General features: G+C 50.1%; 1 protein-coding gene across 2 annotated transcripts in view; it reads right to left on the bottom strand.

Annotated features, from left to right (window-relative positions):
* Positions 1-8932: 8932 nt before the first annotated feature.
* The window catches only part of LOC132384406 (non-homologous end joining factor IFFO1-like), a 36401-nt gene continuing 21455 nt past the window's right edge, over positions 8933-23878 (bottom strand). Inside the window, exons 5-9 of one of the 2 annotated variants that reach the window (XM_059955533.1) lie at positions 17005-17171; positions 13249-13369; positions 12687-12776; positions 12275-12405; positions 8933-9544 (exon numbers count right to left, since the gene is read on the bottom strand). In XM_059955533.1, coding sequence (XP_059811516.1) covers positions 9466-9544; positions 12275-12405; positions 12687-12776; positions 13249-13369; positions 17005-17171 — 588 coding nt within the window. In that variant the 3' untranslated portion in view covers positions 8933-9465. Of the gene's footprint in view, positions 9545-12274; positions 12406-12686; positions 12780-13248; positions 13370-17004; positions 17172-23878 lie in introns of both variants that reach the window. The other variant, XM_059955532.1, reaches the window with a different exon arrangement.

The raw sequence follows: 23878 nt of genomic DNA on the forward strand, positions 1-23878 counted from the left end.
TGTTCTGTTCCCCGTGGTTCAGCCCGGACACAACGCTTCACCTGCTCTTGAGATCTCCAGTCCCTGCACAAATCCACCCTCATTCACAAGACGTTAAAGCTCTCCAGTTCCCCTCCGTCCCCTTTTATACAGGATCATGCCCAGTGAAGTTACACATGTCAATACATTTCAGACAGGGTTGGATAGAGTTTTGCATCGAAAGGGAATTACGGGTTATGGGGAAAAGGTAGGTAGTGGAGAAGATCAGATGTGATTTTTTTTGAATGGCAGAGCAGGGCCGATGGGCCTGATGGCTGACTCCTGCTCCGATTCCTTATGTTAATGTGTAGGCTTAGGTACATCAAACAGCCCACGTTCCAAGCATAACACTGGTAACACTACCCAACTCTTCCTGTGCTACATCAAAAACTGTCAACAGCTCTGGGTCCCATATCTCGGGAAGAATGTGTTGTCATTGCAGAGAGCCCAGAGGAGGTTCACGAGGATGATTCTGAGAATGGAGGGAGTTAACACGAGGGGCCTTTGGCAACTTTGGGCCTGTACTCACTGGGGTGGGGGTGGGGGGAATTGTTAGAGCCTACCGAATGTTGAAAGGACTGGAAAGGGTGGATGTGGAGAGGCTGTTTCCTGTGGTGGGGGTATCCAGAACTACAGGACAAAACCTCTAAATCGAGGGGTGACCTCGAGGTAAGGAGGGATTTTTTTTGAGGCCAGAGAGCAGTGAATCTGGAATGCTGTGCTACAGACTGCGGTGGAGGCCAAGTCTATGGGTGTGTTTAAGGTGGAAGTTGATGGTTTCCTGATTGGTCAGGGCATCAAAGGATATGGCGAGAGAGCAGGTGTATGGGGTTGAGTGGGATCTCGATGGGCTGAATGGCCTAATTCTGCTCCTCTGTCTTAGTGCTTCTCTTGCACCCATACTGAGCTGTCCGTTTCATGAACTTTGCCTCCAACTTCCACCCTGCCCTTAAATTCACTTGGTGCATTCCTGTCACCTCTCTCCCCTTTCTCGACGTCTTTGCTCCATCCCTGTAGACCATCTTGCCCCCTCCCTACCCTATCACTTGTTTAAAATAAAACGCCGCTCCCTTTTCTCAGTTCACGGGTGGGGATTAGGGCACCATGACGAGTCGAGAGGATGGGTTTGCGAAGGAATCTGGCTCCCTTCCATGATCGCTCGCAATATTGTAGGTGTACCTTTTGATGGTTCCGACACCTGTTAGTTATTTTTGGGCCACCAAACAATCATTGAAAGGTTCGAGAAGCACCACAGAGAGATAGGGTGGAGGTGGGCTGGTTGGTCCCGGGGCGATGCTGGGAGTAAACCAGAGGTGACTTGGGGAGGAAGGTGCGGAGAATATGGCCCCCGGTACCCACGATGAAGCCACTGGCAGCATTGACCCGGGGTCGGGGGGGGGCAGGGGAGATTGATGGGGAGGACACGAACGTGGAAGGGGGAATGGGAAGAGATCAACTCGGTAGGAGGGGTACTTAACGTAGATCGTAAGAACACAAGAGAGAAAAGAATTTCATCAGGGCCGGTTGTCCTGCCTTCTCGCTGTTTGACACCGGTTTTTTATGTGATCGGGAACCTCCCTGAAGACAGCCGTCTGGGGCGATTCACCACCCTCTGGCAAGGAACTTCCTCCTCATCTCTGTTCTAAAGGGTCTGTGGCTGTCCCGCTACGGGAAACATCCTATCCGCGTCTCCTCTGTCCGGGTTTTCCACTGGTCGATCAGATCGAGTACTAACCTATCTCGCTTCGCTGTGAGGAGCCGCCTCAACCCCTCTGACCAGCTGCCTGCCCTTTTGACAACTGTCGGTCATCCTTCGCCGTTTGAAGCTCCCGATTATCGATCTCCTTTCAGCAACGAGTCGGTGATACCCACAATGTCATACTGGCCTATCTCCGACGGGGACGGGGGAATGGGAGGCCAGGGGAGGGATCCGTCAGAAAGGCGGCGTCCAGCGGTATAGGCAAGACAACATGCTCTGTTCTCACTGTCACCATCAGGCAGGAGGGACAGCAGCCCGAAGGCACAGCCTCTTCCCCTCTGCCATCCGACTTCTAAAGGGACTTTGGGCTCATGAACATTACCTCACGACTTTTTTATTTCCTGTTTTTGCTCGCCTTAATTTAACTATTTGATACCTATTTCCTGCAATTCAGCTCCCTCTCCGCGCCCCACCCCGATTATGTATTGTAATGTCCCGCTGCCGCAAAGATGACGAATTCACGACATATTAAACCAGATTCCGATCTTGGCTGCCGGTGGGTGGAGAGAAGGGGCACTTACTTGGAGCAGATGGAGATTAATACGACGTGGGGGACAGTATTTTCATGGGGAGGGAAAGGGATTAAGGTAAGGGGTGGGAGACTAATATTGGTGGGACAGGGATTGATGTGAATGGGAGGGGAACTAACATGGGGAAAATGGGAGGTGACGACCGCACCAGTTTAAACGCTGATCGGCCAAATTGATATGCGAACAGCTTTCTGCTACCGAGGCCTCGCAGTAACCCGCTCGAGGACTGATGCTGGCGGGGTGGAGGAGGAGGACACCACCCCCAGCTTCCCCGCTCTGCACCTCGCCGACCGCCTGGCTCCCCTCCGTGGCCGCAGCCCGAAGTGCTCTCCTCCCGAGCTTCGTGCCTCTCCCATCCCGCCCCCGTCCACTCGTCAGTTCTGGTGAAGCAGCGGCCATCCGGAGATTCCCTACCTTTAGCGGAAGCCACCCTGCAGGCCACAACCTCCAGCCTTGTCCTGCGCTCCCCGGCCGAGGGCCCAGACGACCCCAACCCTCCCCATGGCGCCTTCCGGCACCGGGAGCAGATGGGCTTACAACTAGCAGAAAGCCCAGCTGCTGGGCCGACTCATGCAGGACAGGTCACAATCGCACAGCATGGAAACAGGCCGTTCGGCCCATCTGCTCCGTGCTGACCACACTTGCTCTCTGCAAGTCCCAGTTGCCACGTTCGGTCCACCACCCTCCCTCCCTGTGCCTGCCCAAATGTTTCTTTAATGCAACTGTGCCGGCCTTGACCACTTCCTCGGGCAGCTCATTCCCCTACACCTCCTCCCTCAGTACCATCCAGGGCCCTAAACAGTCAGCCCAGGTGAGGCAACACTTCACCTTGTGAGTCTGTTGGGGTCATTTACTGTGTTCGTTGCTCCTGTATATCATAGAAACCCTACAGCACAATACAGGCCCTTCGGCCCACAAAGCTGTGCCGAACATGTCCCCACCTTAGAAATTACCTAGGGTTACCCATAGTCCGCTATTTCTCTAAGCTCCATGTACCTGTCCAGGGGTCTCTGAAAAGACCCTATCGTATCCGCCTCCACCACCGTCACTGGCAGCCCATTCCACGCACTCACCACTCTGTGTAAAAAAAAATTACTCCTGACATCTCTGTACTTACTTCCAAGCACCTTAAAACTATGCCCTCTCGTGCTAGCCATTTTGGCCCTGGGGAAAAAAGCCTCTGACTATCCACACGAATAATGCCTCTCATTATCTTGTACACCTCTATCTCATTCTCCGTCGCTCCAAGGAGAAAAGGCCGAGTTTACGCAATCTGTTCTCTTAAGACATGCTCCCCAATCCAAGCAGCATCCTTGTAAATCTCCTCTGCACCCTCTCTATAGTTTCCACATCCTTCCTGTAGTGAGGCGACCAGAACGGAGCACAGAACTCCAAGTGGGGTCTGACCAGGGTCCTATATAGCTGCAACGTTAATATCGACGAGACCCGACGCAGATTGGGAGACTGCTTCGCCGAGCATCTGCGCTCCATCCACCAGAACAAGCCGGATCTCCCAGTGGCCACCCATTTTACTTCTAGTTCCAACTCCCAATCTGATAATGTCCACCCATGGCCTTTCTCTGTTGTTGTGATGGGGCCACACTTTGGGATGGAGTTCCTTATAATCCGTTTGGGGAGCCTCCAGCCTCTCCTCCCCCCCACCCCTCCTCCATTTCTCATCCCCTCCCTCTGGTGCTTCACCCCCTTCTTATTTTCATGGTCTCTTTCACCAGTTAACGTCCCAGCTCTATACTCCAATTTCCCCACCTCCCCCCAGGTTTCACCTACCACCCTTGGGTGTTTCTCTCTTTCCACTCCCCACACCTAGGCATTTTCCCCCTCCAGTCCTGCCAAAGGGTTTGGGCCCGAAATGTCGACTGTACTCTTTTTCATCGATGCTGCCTGGCATGCGTGCGTGTGTGATTCCAGGTGTTCACAACCCTTTGTATGAAATTACCTCTCGGATCTAGGTAAAATCTCTCCCCTCGTATCTGCGCCCATTCGTTTTGGCATCTCCAACCCAAAGGGAGCGATTTATCCACAGCCCTCGTGAATCTAGCTGGTCATTCCCGTACCGCACCCCCTCCCCAGCTTTCTCCCTGTAACCTTTGATGTCATGTCCAATCAACAACCTTTCAATCTCTGCCTTAAATACACCAAACAATCCAGCCTCCTCAGCTGCATGTGGGAATAAATCCCATACATTCACTACTTTTTGCTAAAGAAATTTCTCCGCACATCTGTTTTGAAAGGGCACCTCTCTATCCTGGTCCCTCTTGTCCTCAACTCCCCCACCATCCAAAACATCCTTTCCACATCTACTCTGTCCAGGCCTTTCAACATTTGAAAGGTATCAATGAGATCCCCCATCATACTTTTAAATTCCAGTGAGTACAGACCCAGAGCCATCAAACATTCCTGGTATGATGATTCTTTCATTCCCATGATCATCCTTGCCAACCTCCTCTGGACCCTCTCCAATCTTTTCTCAGAGCCCAAAAGTTCAGAGTACTCAAGGTGAGGCCTCACCTTATAAAGCCTGAGCATCACATCCCTGCCCTGGTATTCCAGACCTCTTGAAATGAATGCTGACATTGCACTTGCCTCCCTCACACCCCACTCAACCTGCAAGTTAACCTTACACAGAGAGTTCTGCAAAGGGACTTGGAGTCAAGTTTTTGGATTTTCTCTCTGTTTAGAAAATAGTCCACACAGGTGCAACCCATGTGGCTGTACCCCTTGACAGTAAGTACTCCTGTTTGAGTACTGGGGGGGGGGGGGGTGAAGAACAGCCTACAGTGACCATGCCTCTGACTCAGAAGGGTAGGGAAAGGAAGAGGAAGGCAGTAGTGATAGGGGACTATAGTTAGGGGGGCAACAGGTGAGTCTGTGGATACAGGAAAGAAACTCGGATGGCAGTTTGCCTCCCAGGTGCCAGGGTCCAGGATGTTTCGGATTGCATCCAAGATATTCTGCGGTGGGAGGGAGAACAGCCAGAGGTCGGGGTATATATTGGTATGAATGACATAGATAGGAAAAGGGAAGAGTCCCTGAAAGAAGACTACGGGGGTTAGGAAGGAAGTTAAGAAGCAGGACCACAAAGGTAGTAATCTTGGGATTACAATTGGGACACAACACGACAGTGAGAATAGGAAAAGGATGAGGTGGAGGATAAATGTGTGGCTGAGGGATTGGAGCAAGGAGCAGGGAGTCAGATTTCAGGATCATTGGGATCTCTTTTGGGTCAGGTGTGAACTGTATGAAAAGGACAGGTTGCACTTGAATCCCAGGAGGACCAATATCCTGGTGGGGAGGTTTGCTAAGGCTACTTGGGGAAAGTTTAAACTAGAATTGTTGTGGGGTGGGAACCCAACTAAAGAGACTGGGGAAGAGGATGTTAGCTCACAAATAGAGAAAGCTTGTGGACAGTGTGAGAGGGAGGATAGGCAGGTGATAGAGAAGGGACACACTCAGACCAAAGATTTGAGATGTGTCTATTTTAATGCAAGGAGTGTTGTGAACAAAGCGGTTGAGCTTAGAGCGTGGGGATCTGATGTGGTGGCCATTACAGATGGCTCAGGGACAGGATTGGTTACTTCAAGTGCCGGGTTTCAGATGTTTCAGAAAGGACTGGGAGGGAGGCAAAAGAGGTGGGGGCGTGGCACAGTTGATCAGTGATACTATCATGGCTGCAGAAATGGCTACAGAGTCTCTGTGGGTGGAAGTTAAAACAGGAAGGGGTCATTAACTTAACTGGGTGTTTTTTTAATAGGTTTTTTTTTGCAGGGATATCGAGGAGCAGATATGGAAACAGATCCTGGAAAGGTGTAATAGCAACAGAGTTGTCGTAATGGGAGATCTTAACTTCTCAAATATCGATTGTCATCTCCCTAGCGCAAGGGGTTGAGATGGGATGGAGTTTGTTAGGTGTTATCAGGAAGGTTTCTTGACACAATATGTAGATAAGCCTGCAAGAAGAGAGGCTGTACTTGATTTGGAATTGGGAAAAGAACTTGGGCAGGTGTCAGATCTCTCAGTGGGACAGCATTTTGGAGATAGTGATCATAATCTGTCTCCTTTACAATAGCATTGGAGAGAGATAGGAACAGACAAGTTAGAAAAGTGTTCAATTGGAGGAAGGGGAATTATGAGGCTATCAGGCAGGAAATTGGAAACAGATGTTTTCAGGGAAAAGTGTGGAAGAAATGTGGGAAGTAGTCAGGGGATATTTGTGTGGAGTTCTGTATACGTACTTTCCAATGAGACAGGGAAGTTATGGTACAGTACAGGAACTGTGGAGTACAAAGGTTGTAATAAATCTAGTCAAGAAGAAAAGAAAAGCTTACAAAAGGTTCAGAGAGCTAGGTAATGTTAGAGATCCAGAAGGTGCCATGAGAAGGCAGAATTAAGGAAAACCCCAAGGCATTCTACAAGTATGTGAAGAGCAGGAGGATAAGACACGAAAAAATAGAACCTATCAAGTGTGACAGTGAGCAAGTGTGTATGAAACCGGAGAAAATAGCAGAGGTACTTAATGAATACTTCAGTATCCACAATGGAAAAGGATCTTGGTGACTGTAGTGATGAATTACAGCAGACTGAAAAGCTTGAGCATGTAGATATTAAGAAAGAGGATGTGCAGGAGGTTTTGGAAAGCATCAAGTTGGATAAGTTGCCAGGACTAGATGAAATGTACCCCAGGCTACTGTGGGAGGCGAGGGAGGAGATCGCTGAGCCTCTGGCGATGAACTTTGTATCATTAATGGGAACGGGTGCTGTTCTGGAGGATTGGAGGGTTGCAGCGGAAGATTTCAGCAACACATTTGATAAAGGTACCCCATTGCAAGGCTTATTGAGAAAGTAAGGAAGCATGGGATCCAAGGGGACATTGCTTTGTGGATCCAGAACTGGCTTGTAGACGGTTATAGACGGGTCAAGGAGGTCAGTCACCAGTGGAGTGCCTCAGGGATCTGTTCTTGGACCCTTACTCTTTGTGATTTTTATAAATGACCTGGATGAGTAAGTGGAGGGTTGAGTTAGTAAATTTGCTGATGACACAAAGGTTGGAGGTGTTGTGGGTAGTGTGGAGAGCTGTCAGAGGTTCGAGCCGGACATTGATAGGATGCAAAACTGGGCTGAGAAGTGGCAGATGAAGTTCAACCCAGATAAATGTGAAGTGGCTCATTTTGGTAGGCCAAATATGATTGGCAGAATTAATGGCAAGACTCTTGGCAGTGTGAAGGGTGAGAGTGATCTTGGGGTCCGAGCCATAGAAAGGCTGCAGAGGAGATTTACAAGGACGTTGCCTGGATTGGAGAGCACGCCTTAAGAGAATAGGTTGAGTGAACTCGGCCTTTTCTCCTTGGTGCCAAGGAGGAGTGATGACCTGATAGAGATGTACAAGATGATGAGAGCATTATTCCTGTGAATAGTCGAAGGCTTTTTCCCAGGGTTGAAGTGGTTGCCACAAGAGGACACGGATTTAAGGTGCTGGGGAGTAGGTACAGAGGGGATGTCAAGGGTAAGTTTTTTTTGACTGATAGAGTGGTGAGTGCATGGAATGGGCTGCCAGCAACAGTGGTGGAGATGGATACGATAGGGTCTTTTAAGAGGGATTTAGATCGGTACGTGGCGCTTAGTAAAATAAAGGGCTATAGGTTAGCCTAGTAATTTCTAAGGTAGGGACATGTTCAGCATAACTTTGTGGGCTGAAGGGCCAGTATTGTTCCGTAGGTTTTTCTCTGTTTCTATGTTCTGCTACCACAGTGCACGACCACACATTTTTCATCATTGTATTTCATTTGCCTTACTTGGCCATTCTCCTAATCCAAGTCCTTCTGCATCTTACCTGTTTCCTCAACACCACCTGTCCCTCCACCAATCTTAGTATAATCTGCAAACTTGGCAACAGAGCTATTCCATCACCTAAATCATTAATATACAGCATGAAGAGAAGTGGTCCCAGCACCGACTCCTGCAGGACACCATTAGTCACTGGCAGCCAAACAGAAAAGGATCCTTTTATTCCAACTCGCTGCTGCCTCCACCAATCAGCCAATGCTCTAACCACATTAGGAACTTCCCTGTAATACCATGGGCTCTTAACTTGCCTCATGTGTGGCACGTTCTCAAAGATCTTCTGAAAGTCCAAACATACATCCACGGCGTCCCCTTTATCTACCCTACCTGTAATCTCCTCAAGCTTCCAACAAGTTCGTCGTTGTCCTGTGTCACCAAATAATCCACAACTACATGTATGTGTCCAACCTCTCCCTCCAAACTCAGACCCTCGGGTCCAGGCAGCACCCTGTTAAATCTCACCTGCACCCTCTCCGGCTGGACTGCCTCCTTCCTGTAGCAGGGCGACCGAAACCATGTGCGGTACTTCAAGGGCAGACGCACCAATGAATTACGGAGCACACCCAGACCTCGAAATCCCGGTCCCATGCTGAGAGGAGGCCAGGAGGCCAGAAGGCCAATCCGCTTTCTGCAAACAGCACACGTGTACTCCTGGGTCCCTCAATTCCCCGGTTCAGCATCCCACCCCCTCCCCCAGGCAGACTCCGCCTTGCCCTAGAGCTCACCCAGCCGGTGATGTTGCTGCTGATGTGCAGCCCCTGAAGAGAGAACACTGAGACTGAGTGTGGATCTGGGGCTGGAATATAGGCCCCGTTTAATGAGGTGAAAAGTTATGTGCAATATAGTTTCTTTTCCATTCGACTGATAATACATCTTATGATACATGGGCGGACGGGTCCGCGGGGCGCTGTTAGCGCCTCTCTCCGCCGGCCCGCCCCTCCCACTCAGTGCGGCGAGGGAGCCTCCCACCCGCTCGCGAAATGCATTGACTGTGCGTGTGACTGGAAGCGTGCGCGCCCGCCAGGTGGCGGGGGCGGAGCATAGATTAAATGCGGCTTAGCAAGAGAGAAATGGGATGGATGGAGGGTGGGAGGGAGTGGGAGCAGGGCAGCTTCTCTCAGTCCTGCCCCGACCACTCCTCCCAACCGGAGACCGCCGCCGGCACGAGATGCGCGGCGAGGTGGTGCTGGGGTGTCCTCCGCTGCCCCCACCGACCTCCGTCTTCCCTCGACGTCCAGGAGCATGGCCCGGGGCGGTGGCGGGACGGGACGAATGGGGGAGGAGGAGAGGGCCGCTCCTTCACCTGGCAGCGTGGTCCGGGGTGACGCTCTCTGGCTCTGGGGTGGGAGCTGATGGACGGGAGGGTGCCGAAGAGTTCCTGCAAAGGGACAGGCAGTCAGAGATGCGAAAAGAGCAGCCGACACCACCACCACCCCCCACTCCCCCAACCGAAGCTGGTCTCCTTCGTCCATGATGGACGCATCTCCCTTCAAACCATTCCCTCTGGCAGCACACAAGGAGGAGCCTTTGGGTGGGGACGCTCCTAACTACATCTCTCCCCCACACCTTAAACCCGTGCCTTCTCATTCTTGATACCCCAGCCCTGGGGAAAGTACCGCACACTGACCCGCCATGTGTCCCTCACGCACCCCGGGTGTGCCCAACCCAGCCCCTCGAGTCCCAGTAACCATCCTCCACCCTCTTCCCAGCACGTTTCCTACAGCAGGGGTGGATGAGCGGGGGGCTCCAAGCAGTGGAGGTATACGGAGCTGAGGGAAATAGAGGGCTGTGCGCTCGGGAAACTCTGGGCAGTCTCTACAGCAGGTTACATGGTCGGTACAACACTGTGGGCCGAAGGGCTTGTAATGTGCTGTAGATTTTCTACGTGCTAGCCTCCCGACCCTGGTACTCCGATGAGGGCCAGCGTGGTGTCTGAAGAACCCTATGATTTTATATCACACTTCTTTTGACCTTGATATAAAAACTATTGATTCCTGACCTTCCATGTTAAAGAAACAGCAAAGACACTCGCTCATGTCTCCGGCTGCACCGCGGAGAACACTCTCACCGGCAGACAGCAGAAATCTCAACCTGCTCCATCAGGGAGGGGCACGATCCTCCACAGCATCGAAGATGCCTTCAAAAGGTAACGCCCCAAAAAGGTGGTATCCATCATTGAAGGCTCCCATTACCCAGGACACACCTTCTTCTCATCGCTACCAATGGTACAAAAGCCTGAAGGCACGTACTCAACGTTCCAGCAACAATTTGTCCCTCTCCGGAAAGGGAAATTAGCTCCTCTGCTGAACTTTTCCCCTCTTCTTGCACTAATGTTCCGAATTCATTTTGTCATCGACAGTTTTCCTTGCCGCAGAATAGCAGCTTTCATGACATGCTCCAATGATATTAAACTCGGTTCTGGTAACTGTAACATTCCTGTTACTGTGACTTTCTGCTATCTCTGTGTGTATATTCCTTCTAATTCACGTTGACTATTTCTGGGGAGGGGGAGGCGGGAGGTACGCCTCTACCAGAGGAGGTGTAAGGCATTCTCGCCTCCGCTAGCGTGCAGGTCACCCTTGGGCCTGCTTAGCCGCCAGGGTCGCGGGTGGTGGAAGGTCGTATGAGCTGCTGGCCCTCCTCAGCCATTCATCTCCTCCTCCTCGTCTTCAGCCATCCGCTCCCATGCCAAACTCCTCTACTTGAGGGCCAGCATTCCCACTCGCCGCCCTGTCGACCTGAGACTCCTCTTTGAGGGGCAGGATAAGGGACAATGCACACGAATGGTGCGAGCCAGGCGGGGGTGCGACCACAGCCCCCCCCACCCCTTCCATTCACCCGCCCAGCGAGGTAGCCGGGAGACCCTGGTTCGATCCTGGCCTCCACTGTGCTGTCTAGGTGGAGTCTGCATGTTCTCTCCTTGTGACCATGTGTGGGTTTCCTTCCCGGGGGGTGTGAATCTCTCGTCTTCCACATAGGAGGGTGAACTGACCGCTGTAGATTGCCCCAGTTAATTAGCTGTATGGGTGAGGGAGAGTATTGGGCGGGGGGGGGGGGGGTTGAGGGGAAGAAAGAGTCACTGGGAATGTGGCAAGATGTTATGGGGTGGGAGGGGGAAAATCGGTATGGTGGAAGGAGTCAGCAACAGCTTTGCAAAGAATCACTGGGTAAACAGGGGGGAAATTACGATAAAACAAATGGGGGATGGAATGTTGCCCAGATTGCAGGGGGACCAGCGAAGGTGGGGGCTGCAGCGAGTTTCAGGTGGGAAGGGATTAGGAGATTGACAGATGGAGTCTGAGATCCGGGGAAAGGGGGAGCCGATCCCCTTCTCACCGGCCTCCGGACTGGGTCATGAGCCAACATCAGCACGGTCTCCACTCCCGGGTCTCTGTGGCATTTACCCCATCCCCTCCCCAAGACTCACTGGTCACCAGACTGGCCGTCAAGGCAGCTGCAGATCTCAGCTGGACACTCTGACCAAGTCTCCCAATGCCCTCACCTCCGCAGAGTCCGAGGGTCTTTCAACCCCATCCCATACAAACCTCAATGCCCCCCCCCACCCACAGAGACACACACACTCACTCATCCCTGAGGACTGCACCACCTCTCACCCCTGTCCCCAGTACCTCAAACCCAACTACCACCCCCCCAAATCACTAACTCACTCCTGCCCCAGGACTGGGTGAACTCCCCCTGCCCCACACTCACCGGCTCCCGGTCTGGGTGATCTCCCCCACCCCACACTCACCGGCTCCCGGTCTGGGTGATCTCCCCCACCTCACAATCACCGGCCCAGGTCTGTGTGATCTCCCCCACCCCACACTCACCGGCCCCGGTCTGGGTGATCTCCCCCATCCCACACTCACCGGCCCCGGTCTGGGTGATCTCCCCCACCCCACACTCACCGGCCCAGGTCTGGGTGATCTCCCCCTGCCCCACACTCACTGGCCCCGGTCTGGGTGAACTCCCCCTGCCCCACACTCACCAGCTCCCGGTCTGGGTGATCTCCCCCACCTCACACTCACCGGCCCCGGTCTGGGTGATCTCCCCCTGCCCCACACTCACTGGCTCCCAGTCTGGGTGATCTCCCCCACCCCACACTCACCGGCTCCCGGTCTGGGTGATGAGCCTCCGGCAGGTCTCCATCTGCACGTCGAGGCCCCGCTTCATGCTGCACATCTCCATGTACTCGTGCAGGTGCCGGTTCATGTCGCTCTTAGCCGAGGCTAGCTCCAGCTGTGGGGATGGGGAGGAGGCTCGCGGTGAGAGAGAGGCGGAAAGCGGCAGAGTGGGGGGTTCGGCGAGTGGCACGGGGAGAGGAGGGAAGAGAAACCAGGGAGGGGAGACCTCTGGGAGCAGGGGGAAGGGACTGCGGTGGGCGGTGAAGGGAGCCGATCAGGAGGTACAGAAATGGACTAGGACGATGTAGGTGGGGAGTGAGCGAGAGGGGGTCAGAAGGGTGAGGAGGTCGGAGGGGTCTGAGGCCCTGTGTGGGCAGGCTTTCAGAGAGGCCCTACCTCGATCTGGTCGATGGTCTGCTGGTACTCGCGCTCCCGGCTCTTGAAGAGACACTCCGTGTCCTTGATCACCTTCTCCAGCGTCTCATCCTTCTCCGGGTGCGCAAGGGAGAGGGGGAGATCATGTCAGCATCAGCCGGGTGAGACTTCCTACCTCTCCATCCCCTCTGTCCCACCACCCAGCCTCCTCCCCCCATCATCCCCTCCATTCATCACATTTAATAACCTCACACCGTGCGGCCGGCAGACCCGCAGGTGAAGAGACCCACCCTTCTCACCTTGAAACCATGCCCTGTCATTTCTAACCCAGCTCTCCACCACACCGGATCCTTGGGTGGGTGTCCCAGACGTGGGGGTAGGGAGCAGCATGCTTGCGGTTTGCCGGCAATGTCTCCTCCCTCCCCATCGTGTTTGGCTTCCCACCACCCCTCCCCGGGCTTTCCTCGCTTCGCTCCTCACCGACCCAGCCCTGCTTGTCGCCCACCTTGCCCGATGCTCGGTCAGGCACTCCCCTCTCACGCCCGCCACGCCTCCCGTCTCTGCCTCTGGCTTCCGGCCTCACCTCGTTCACGGTGTCGCCGGTGGATCCCCTGCACCCGGACAGGTCATCCCAGAGGAGCAGGGTCTCGGCCGTCTCCTCCCAGGTCAGGCTGTCACACTCGTCGTCCAAGTCGTACTCCCTCCTGCCGGAGGCACAGCGGAGAGTCAGGGGGAGGCGATCGCGATCCACCCCCAAACCCCGTCAACAGCAAGCGGCACAGACCCACGCGTTGGGCGAGTGAGTTTGCGCTCAACTCCAGGAGTTTGTGGAACAGGAGGGGGGGCAGGGGAGGCCCTTCAACCCATCATTGCCGTGCTGAACCAGTCTCACCCTCAGGAACACCTCTACCATATCTCTGTTTGCACCACTACACTCCCTGTCAGCAGATCTGCATACACCCCACAGTCCAAACCCCCCTCTCCCCTCTCCAGGTGGTAAAGTTTTAAGGAACTCTCAGATTCCTGTAAATGACGGACTGTGCCTGGGTATTCCAGTTTGAGCAGCTGCTTCTTTTGAGTGAAGATAAGGATTAAAAGCTCACACAGTCCCACAAGAGGATGTCTCCCGACTTTTCTCAACGAAGGGTGGACCTTTCTTACTTTTGGTATAGTCTCTTATCTAAATTCTGATCTATTTGAGCAGCTGGAATACCCCTTGATCTGACTGTTCTCTTGTATTGAGATGATAAAGGATCAATCTGTCCTGCTAACATGTAAATGCTGAGTGTCCAGACAAGGACACTACACCGAATAAGTCCATTACCGAAGCCTTTTCTCTTCGTTTTTACCCTCCGTCCACACTAAAACGGCGTTTTTGTCCCCCGAAACCAGAGCTTTTCAGAAACGTTTTCCAGGGTGGGTATTTTTGAAAACGCTGCTTGGGCAGATCAGTGTGGATGGAGTAACCGGAGAAATCTGAAAACGCTGTCAAAGGGCAGCGTGCCATTTCATTGTTTTCCTGAACGCAACCTAACAATTTCAGAATAGACAGCAACGAGACTAAAGCATGAAGAGTTAGAAATATACTCAGCAAATACTTTGACCCATAACTTACTGAATAAATAAGTATACTCACTTTGCCCAGTTTTCTGTCCTTGCTCGTATGAAGGTGGTTTACCTATTTATGCAAGTACTTCTCTGACAATAGATGTGTAACAGCCTAATGTAACATTGTATGGAAATACAAGATAACACTGATGCAGACATGTTTTACAGATTTAACAAGGTGCTTTATTAATGCAGAGTTAGTCATTTTTTAATGTTCGTCGTCAGCCAGGTCAATCTGTCCGTGAATTCCCTGTCAGTTGCCTCTGTATGCTCCAGTATTTGTTTCTCTTTTACTTTTAAGTTCTCCTGCATGACAGCCAACAGCTGTCCGTCGTTTTAACTTTTTCTAGTCTGTAACTACACAAATGAGCACTTTTACGGCGAGATTCGACAGCAAATTATGTCGCTTGTTTTCGGTAGATGTGTCCTGCGCATGCCCATTAGGAGGAGATTCGCTGAAATCTCCGTTTCATAATGGATAGAGATATTTTCAAAAGTGCATAGTGTGGATGCCTATCGTTTTTATGCGAAACCGGTGTTTTCAAAATCATCCTGTCTAGTGTGGATGGAGCCCTAATTATACACTGTTCTCTGTTTACCTCTGCCTAATGTGATTAAGGCTACGTCCACACTAGACCGGATAATTTTGAAAACAGCGGTTTCCAGTAAAAACGATAGGTATCCACACTATGTGTTTTTAAAAATATCTCTATCCACCTTGAAACGGAGATTTTGGTGAAATCTCCGCAGACACATCTACCGAAAACAAGCAACATGTTTGGTGTTGAATCTCGCCGTGAAAGTGCACGTTTGCGTAGTTACAGACTAGAAAAACTTGAAACGGCGGACAGCTGTTGGCTCTCGCGCAGGAGAACTTAAAAGTTAAAAAAAAACAAATACTGGAGCATAGGGGAATTCACAGACAGATTGACCCGGCTGATGACGAACATTAAAAAATGACTAACTCTGCATTAATAAAGCACCTTGTTAACTGTGTAAAACATGTCTGCATCAGTATTATCTTGTTTTTCCATACAATGTTACATTAGGCTGTTACACATCTGTTGTCAGAGAAGTACTTGCATAAGTAGGTAAACCACCTTCATACGAGCAAGGACAGAAAATGGCAAAGTGAGTATACTTATTTATTCAGTAAGTTATGGGTCAAAGTATTTGGTGAGTACATTTCTAACTCTTCTGGCGTCAGTTTCGTTGCCGTCTGTTCTGAAATTGTCAGGTTGCGTTCAAGAAAACAATGAAATGACGCGCTGCCGTCTGATAGTGTTTTTCAGATTTCTCCGGTTATCCTGTCCACATTGATCCGGCGTTTTCAAAATTACACACTTTGGACAGCGCTTCTGAAAAGTTCCGGTTTTGCTGTTTTAGTGTGGACAAAGGGTAAAACTGAAGAGAAAAAGCTTTGGTTACGGATTTATCCAGTGTAGCGTGGATGTAGCCTAAGTGTTCTTTGTCAAGTACTATCTTTGTCAGGAAAGCCTAGCAACAGTGATAGTCCGAGAAGAAGGCCACTTAATCACCTAAAACAGAGGTAAACGTACTTGACAAAGTGGCCTTCGTCTTGGACTATCACTGTTGCTGGGCTTTCTTGACAAAGGTAGTATAAAAAGCTCTGTATCTCTATGCTCAGGCAGAGAGACTTCCGTGGCTGTCTCTCCGTGAGAGCAGATGGAAGGTTCTCTCTCCAAAAGGTGGAAAATAATCAACTGTGGTACTTGTTTCATCACATCGGGTTGATCACCGTTGACATAGGCATTCCGGGTAAATTAAAATCCCTCTGTGTTTCCCTTTGAACTTTACTCCACTTCACCTTAAACATTCGGCCTGGACCTTGCAATCTGCCCCGTTGCCTCCAGAGAACTGGACTACACGACTGGTGACAAGTCTGCCTCGGGAGGTGAGATCTCCACCATCAACGTCCTCCCATCCCTGTCGACCACTAATCAATAACCTGTATCATCACCTCTGTTCCAGTCCTGGGAACACCCGAGGGACCTGTATCATCACCTCTGTTCCAGTCCTGGGGAACACCCGAGGGACCTGTATCATCACCTCTGTTCCAGTCCTGGGAACACCCGAGGGACCTGTATCATCACCTCTGTTCCAGTCCTGGGAACACCCGAGGGACCTGTATCATCACCTCTGTTCCAGTCCTGGGAACACCCGAGGGACCTGTATCATCACCTCTGTTCCAGTCCTGGGAACACCCGAGGGACCTGTATCATCACCTCTGTTCCAGTCCTGGGAACACCCGAGGGACCTGTATCATCACCTCTGTTCCAGTCCTGGGAACACCCGAGGGACCTGTATCATCACCTCTGTTCCAGTCCTGGGAACACCCGAGGGACCTGTATCATCACCTCTGTTCCAGTCCTGGGAACACCCGAGGGACCTGTATCATCACATCTGTCCCGTTGCTGGGAACACCCGAGGGACCTGTATCATCACATCTGTCCCGGTGCTGGGAACACCCGAGGGACCTGTATCATCACCTCTGTCCCGGTGCTGGGAACACCTGAGGGACCCATATCATCACCTCTGTCCCGGTCCTGGGATCACCCTAGGGACCTGTATCATCACCTCTGTTCCGGTGCTGGGAACACCCTAGGGACCTGTATGATCACCTCTGTTCCGGTGCTGGGAACACCTGAGGGACCCATATCATCACCTCTGTTCCGGTGCTGGGAACACCTGAGGGACCCGTAGTACTCACAGCTGGTTCAGCATCCGCCGCATCTCCTCGCTGATGGCGGAGGAGGTCTCATCCTCCCGGTCCTCCTCCTCCTCCCCCAGTAGCTTCCTGGAAGCCTCGCTCTCCAGCAGCGGGCCCTCATTGCCGCAGGCCGCCTTCGACTCCTTCTTACGCCCGGACGGGGAGACCTGAGGCCAGGAGACAGAAGGGTAAGAGCAGGGAGAGGTGGCCGACCAGCTTTTATTTTTAAACATCAGCTCACCATCCTTTCTTTTAAACAAAAGTTCATTCCAACACGGAAACTCAGCACAATAACCAGGACATGTCAATGATTTAGTTTCGAATTAAAACACGGTTTTCACCATTTGCAACACACTTGAGTCACTGCGGGGGGGGGGGGGGGTCCACCCTTGGGTCTATTTAAAGCGGGGACTGAGAGGCTCTGAGTACGGCCAACAAACATGGCCACAAAGCCACCAATCCCATCAGAGACCCTCACCACCCAGGCCATGCCCCTTCCTCACCGCTGCCATCAGGTAGAAGGTATAGGTGCGTCAGGATTCTCAGCACCAGGTTCAAGAAAGTTACCACCCCTTGACCATCAGGACCTTGAACAAAAGGGCTACACTCATTTAAGGACTGTTATATTGTTCTACCATGCTCGTTATGTATTGCTGTGTGTTTACATCTGCATTTGTGCAGTTGGCTTACAGCTCCTGATGCTTACAGTCACTGATGGACTTGCTATGCCCGCAGAGAAAGAACCTCAGGGTTCAAAGTGGTGAGGTGTATATACTCTGGTAACAAATTTTACTTTGACCTTTGATCCGTCATCTAAATCACTGACGTATAAAGAAACGGTCCGAAAACTGACCTCCCCCCCGTGGAGAACCACCAGCCAACCAGAAAAGGCTCCCCTTATTCCCACTCTTTCTCTTGTCGGTCAGCCAATCTTCCATCTGTGCTGGTATCTTTCTAGGAATGCCAAAGGCCTTTCTCTTGTGCAGCACGGCAAAGGTCCTCTGAAATCCATGGAACATTACAACACAGAAACAGGCCTTTTGGCCCTTCTTGGCTGTGCTGAACCATCTTTCTGCCAAGTCCCACTGACCTGCACCTGGACCATATCCCTCCAAACCCCTCTCATCCATGTACCTGTCCAAGTTTTTCTTAAATGTCAGAAGTGAGCCCGCATTCACCACTTCATCTGGCAGCTCATTCCACACTCCCACCACTCTCTGCGTGAAGAAGACCCCCCCCCCCACCCCCAATGTTCCCTCTTCACCCTTAACCCATGGCCTCTGTGTTTTTTTCTTCTCTGGCCTCAGTGGAAAAAGCCTGCTTGCATTCACTCTATCTATACCCATCATAATTTTATACACCTCTATCAAATCACCCCTCATTCTCCTACAATCCAGGGAATAAAGTCCTAACCTATTCAACCTTTCTCTGTAACTCAGTTTCTCAAGTCCCGGCAACATCCTTGTAAACCTTCTCTGCATTCTTTCAAACTTAATTCCTTCCTTCTTTTAATTTGATGATCAAAACTGCACACAATACTCCAAATTTGGCCTCACCAATGTCTTATACAACATCACCGTACAATTCTAACTTTTATACTCAATACTTTGATTTATACAGGCCAATGTACCAAAAGCTCTCTTCACTATCCTATCTACCTGTAATGCCACTTTCAGGGAATTTTGTATCAGTATTCCCTGATCCCTCTGTTCTACTGCACTCCTCAGTGTATGTTGTATGTAGAACCTTGTATGTTCTACCTTGGTTTGACCTTCCTAAGTGCAATACCTCACACTTGTCTGCATTAAACTGCCATTTTTCAGCCCATCTTTCCAGCTAGTCCAAATCCCTCTGCAAGCTTTGAAAACCTTCCTCACTGTCCACTACACCTCCAATCTTTGTATCATCAGCAAATATGCTGATCCAATTGATATAAATGACAAATAACAATGGACCCGCCACTAATCCCTGTGGCACACCACTAGTCACAGGCCACCACTCAGAGAAGCAATCCTCCACTACCACTCTCTGGCTTCTTCCAGTGAGCCAATGTCTAATCCAATTTACTACCTCTCCATGTATACCTAGCAACTGAATCTTCCTAACTAACCTCCCATGGGCGACCTTGTCAAAGGCCTTACTGAAGTCTATGTAGACAACATCCACTGCCTTCCCTTCATCCACTTTCCTGGTAACCTCCTCGAAACACTCTAATAGATTGGTTAAACAAGACCTACCATGCACAAAGCTATGCTGACTCTCCCTAATGTCCCTGTCTATCCAAATACTTGTAGATCCTATCTATTAGTATTCCTTCCAATAATTTACCTACTACTGATGTCAAACCTACCGGCCTATAATTTCCCAGCTTACTTTATGAGCCCTTTTTAAACAACAGAACTACATGAGCTATCCTCCAATCCTCCGGCACCTGACCCGTGGAATTCGACATTTAAAATATTTCTGCCAGGGCCCCTGCAATTTCAACACTCGTCTCCTTCAAGGTCCGAGGGAATACCCTGTCAGCCCCTGGGGATTTATCTACTCTGATTTGCCTCAAGACAGCAAGCACCTCCTCCTCTTTAATCTGTATAATTTCCATGACCTCTGTACTTCTTTGCCTGGTTTCCATAGACTCCATTCCAGTTTCCTTAGTAAATACAGATGCAAAAAACCCATTTAATATCACTCCCATTTGTGTTGGTTCCATACATAGCTGACCACTCTGATCTTCAAGAGGACCAATTTTATCTCTTACTATCCTTTTGCTCTTAATATACCTGTAGAAGCTCTTAGGATTATCCTTCACCTTGACTGCCAAAGCAACCTCATGTCTTCTTTTAGCCCTCCTGATTTATTTCCTATGTATTTTCTTACTCTTTTTATACTCCTCAAGCATCTTATTTCCTCCCTGTGCCTATACATGTTATACATCTCTCTCTTCTTCTTTATCAGTGTACCAATATCCCTAGAGAACCAAGGTTCCTTACTTTTATTCATTTTGCCTTTAATCCTGACAGGAACATACAGACTCTGCACTCTCAAAATTTCTCCTTTGAAGACCTCCCACTTACCATTCACATCCTTGCCAGAGAACAACCTGTCCCAATCTATGCTTTTAAGATCCTTTCTCATTTCTTCAAATTTGGTCTTTTTCCAGTTTAGAACCTCAAACCGAGGACCAGATCTATCTTTATCCATGATCAAGTTAAACCTAATTGCGTTATGATCACTGGAACCAAAGTGTTCCCCTACACACACTTCCGTCACCTGTCCTAACTCGCTTTCTAATAGGAGATCTATTATTGCATCCTCTCTAGTCGGTACTTCTATATATGGATTTAGAAAACTTTCCTGAACACATTTTACAAACTCTAACCTGCCTGGACCTTTAACAGTATTGGAGTCCCAATCAATATGTGGAAAATTAAAACCCCCTACAATCACAACTTTATGTTTCCTGCAGTTGTCTGCTATCTCTCTGCAGATTTGCTCCTCCAATTCCCACTGACTATTGGGTGGTCTATTGTACAACCTCATTGATGTGGTCATATCTTTCCTGTTTCTTAGCTCCACCCATATGGCCTCGGTAGACAAGCCCTCTAATCTGTCCTGCCGAAGCACTGCTGTAACATTTTCTCTGACTAGCAATGCCATACCCCCACCCTTCATTCCTCTGCCTCTATCACGTCTGAAACATGGGTACCCTGGAACATTAAGCTGCCAGTCCTGCCCCTCCTGTAGCCAAGTTTCACTAATGGCTACAATGTCATAATTCCACATGTCAACCCACGCCCTCAGCTCATCAGCCTGCCCCACAATACTCCTTGCATTGAAATAGACACACCTCAGAAGATTATTACCACCACACACAACCCTTCCATTTGTGACTTTGCATGAACTTTTAACATGTATTTTCACCCCCGCTATCTGCTCTGGCACTCTGGTTCCCATCCCCCTGCAAATCTAGTTTAATCCCTCCCTAATAGCACTAGCAAACCTTCAGCTCCCTAATCAAATCGGGTTTATTACACAACACCCAATCTAGAATCTAAGCCTTTTCCTTAGTGGGCTCAACCGTAAGCTGCTCTAAAACGTCAGTTCATGGGCATTCTACAAATTCCTTCTCTTGGATCTAGCACCAACCTGATTTTCCCAATCTATCTGCATATTGAAACCTGCCATGACTATTGTATCACTGCCCTTTTTACATGTCTTTGTACCCATCCTGGCTCATTTCAGAGGCTTCCATTAGAGTATTTTCACCTTTGCAGATTCTGAACTCTACCCACAAGATTTCTACATCTTTCGATCCTATGTCATCTCTTTTTGTGGATTTGCGCACTTCCTAGAAATTAGAGGAGTTGCCGTGCTTTCTTTGGTGTTATCATTTCAGGTCCACTGAAATGGTGACACCAAGGAATTTAAAGTTGCTAACCCTCTGCACCTTTGATTCCCCCCAACAGGACTGGCTCATGGACACTCATCAGGCAACAAATCAGCTCCTTGGGCTTGCGGACATTGAGTGAGAGGTCACTGTCAGGGCACCGCTCAGCCAGACCTTCCATCTCCCTCCTACATACTGGTCCGTCCCCACCTTTGACTCGGCCAGTGGCACTGGTGTCGTCAGCAAACTTAAATACGGCACTGGGACGGTGCTCAACCTCACAGTCATAATCATGAGCCAGTAGAGCGGGGGGCTGAGCACACAGCCATGCGGTGCACCTGTGCTGATGGAGATTGTGGAGGATATGTTGCTGCCAATTTGAACTGACTGGTGTCTATAAGTGGCGACCAGTACTGAGCACAGTACTCGAAGTGGAGTCTGACCAGGGTCCTATATAGCTGAAACATTACTTCTCGGCTCCTAAATTCAATTCCACGATTGATGAAGGCCAATACACTGTACACCTTCTGAACCACACTGTCAACCTGCGCAGCTGCTTTGAGCGTCCTATGGACTCGGACCCCAAGATCACTCTGATCCTCCACACTGCCAAGAGTCTTGCCATTAATTCTGCCAATCATATTTGGCCTACCAAAATGAGCCACTTCACATTTATCTGGGTTGAACTTCATCTGCCACTTCTCAGCCCAGTTTTGAAACCTATCAATGTCCCACTGTAACCTCTGTCAGCCCTCCGCACTATCCACAACACCTCCGACCTTTGTGTCATCAGCAATCTTACTAACCCATCCCCCCACTTCCTCATCCAGGTCTTGAAGCTTATTAATTAGTTTTGATCGTATTGGATGCCTGTGGGTGTTACGAAGAATGAGAGTGGTTCTGATTGAAACCTATTGACCATTGAAAGGATTAGTTCGATTGGACGTGGAGAGCGTGGAGGGTGCCCAAGACCAGAGGGCATGGCCTCAGGAAAGAAAGAGCCCCTTTCGAACAGAGATGAGGAGGAATTTCTTCGGCCAGAGGATGGCGAATTTGTGGAATTGATTGTCGCAGACGGCTGTGAAGGTCAAGTCATTGGGGGTCAATAAAGCAAAGGTTGATATGTTCTTGACAGGGTGGGAGGGGGGCAAAGATTATGGTGAAAAAACCAAGAGGATGAGGTTGGTCAGCCATGATGGAACAGCTGTGAGGACTGATGGGCCAAATAGCCTAATTCTCTACACTCTAATTCATAATAGCCTTATGGTTTTATGGTCTAAACCCAGGACCTCTAGATCGAGCCTCACCCAACCTCAGGGGCAAAAGCGTGCTGGCATTTCCTAATCTATCCAACTTTTCCTGTAGCTCAGGTCCTCAAGTCCCAGAAATATTCTTGTAAATTGTCCCTGATCTCTTTCAAGCTTACCTTTCCTGCAGGGAACTGCACACAATAATCCTACTGGGCCTCACCCAGGGTTTCGACAATATCCCAACATCTGAAGTTTAATTATCATTCAATCATATATAAACATAGCAAATCAAAACAGCGTCCTCCAGGCAAAGGCGCAGAACAGCACTCATGGCTAAGTTTTCAGAAAAACATAGTCACAACAAAAAACACAAAACAAAAAAGCCAAGTTCCTGAGTGGCATGACTGTGGATTTACAGGATGGGATGTTGTCGTGTCATGCCATCTGCAGAGATTCTCTGATGACTCAGAAATGGCTGGGTGAAAAAGGGAGTACGGGAGGATGAATACAGGGCCTGGTGGAGGACTTTGTCAAATGGTGCAGGCTGACTCATCTGCAGCTCAACATCAGTAAGACAAAGGAGATGGTGATGGACTTTAGGAAGACTAAACCTGCTCTGCTCCCTGTTACTATGGATGGTGAGGACATGGATGTGGGGAGGACTTACCAGTACTTGGGGGGTGCACCTGGATGACAGACTTGAGTGGAAACCAGCACAGAGGATTGGTACAAGAAGGGCCAGAGTCACCTCAACTTCCTGAGGAGACTGAGGTCCTTTGGAGTGTGCAGGCCTCTCCTTCACATGTTCTACCAGCTTGTCGTCACCAGTACAATCTTCTATGCGGTGGTGTGTTGGGGCAATGGTATCAACACGGTGATGCCAACAGACTCAGTGAATTGATTAGAGAGTCTAGCTCTGTTATAGGAGACAAACTGGACACACTAGAGGCTGTGGTAGAACAAAGGACCCTACGGAAAATCCTGACAATTCCGGACAATGTTTCTCACCCTCTGCACGGCACCTTGGCTGAACAGAGGGAGCACTTTCAGTGATAAACCGAGACAACTGTGCTGTTCCAAAGAACGTTATATGAGGTAATTCTTACCCTCGGCCATTAGGGTCCATAATGAGTCAATCTATAGTCAGGGAAGTGATGACTCCCTCCTGTTAAGATGGTTTTATTCTCTTAGCTTTCTTCTAATATTTATAAATATGTGCATTTGTAATGCTACTGTG

The sequence above is a fragment of the Hypanus sabinus genome, chromosome 32 (genome assembly GCF_030144855.1).
Source record: "Hypanus sabinus isolate sHypSab1 chromosome 32, sHypSab1.hap1, whole genome shotgun sequence".
NCBI classification, from domain to species: domain Eukaryota; kingdom Metazoa; phylum Chordata; class Chondrichthyes; order Myliobatiformes; family Dasyatidae; genus Hypanus; species Hypanus sabinus.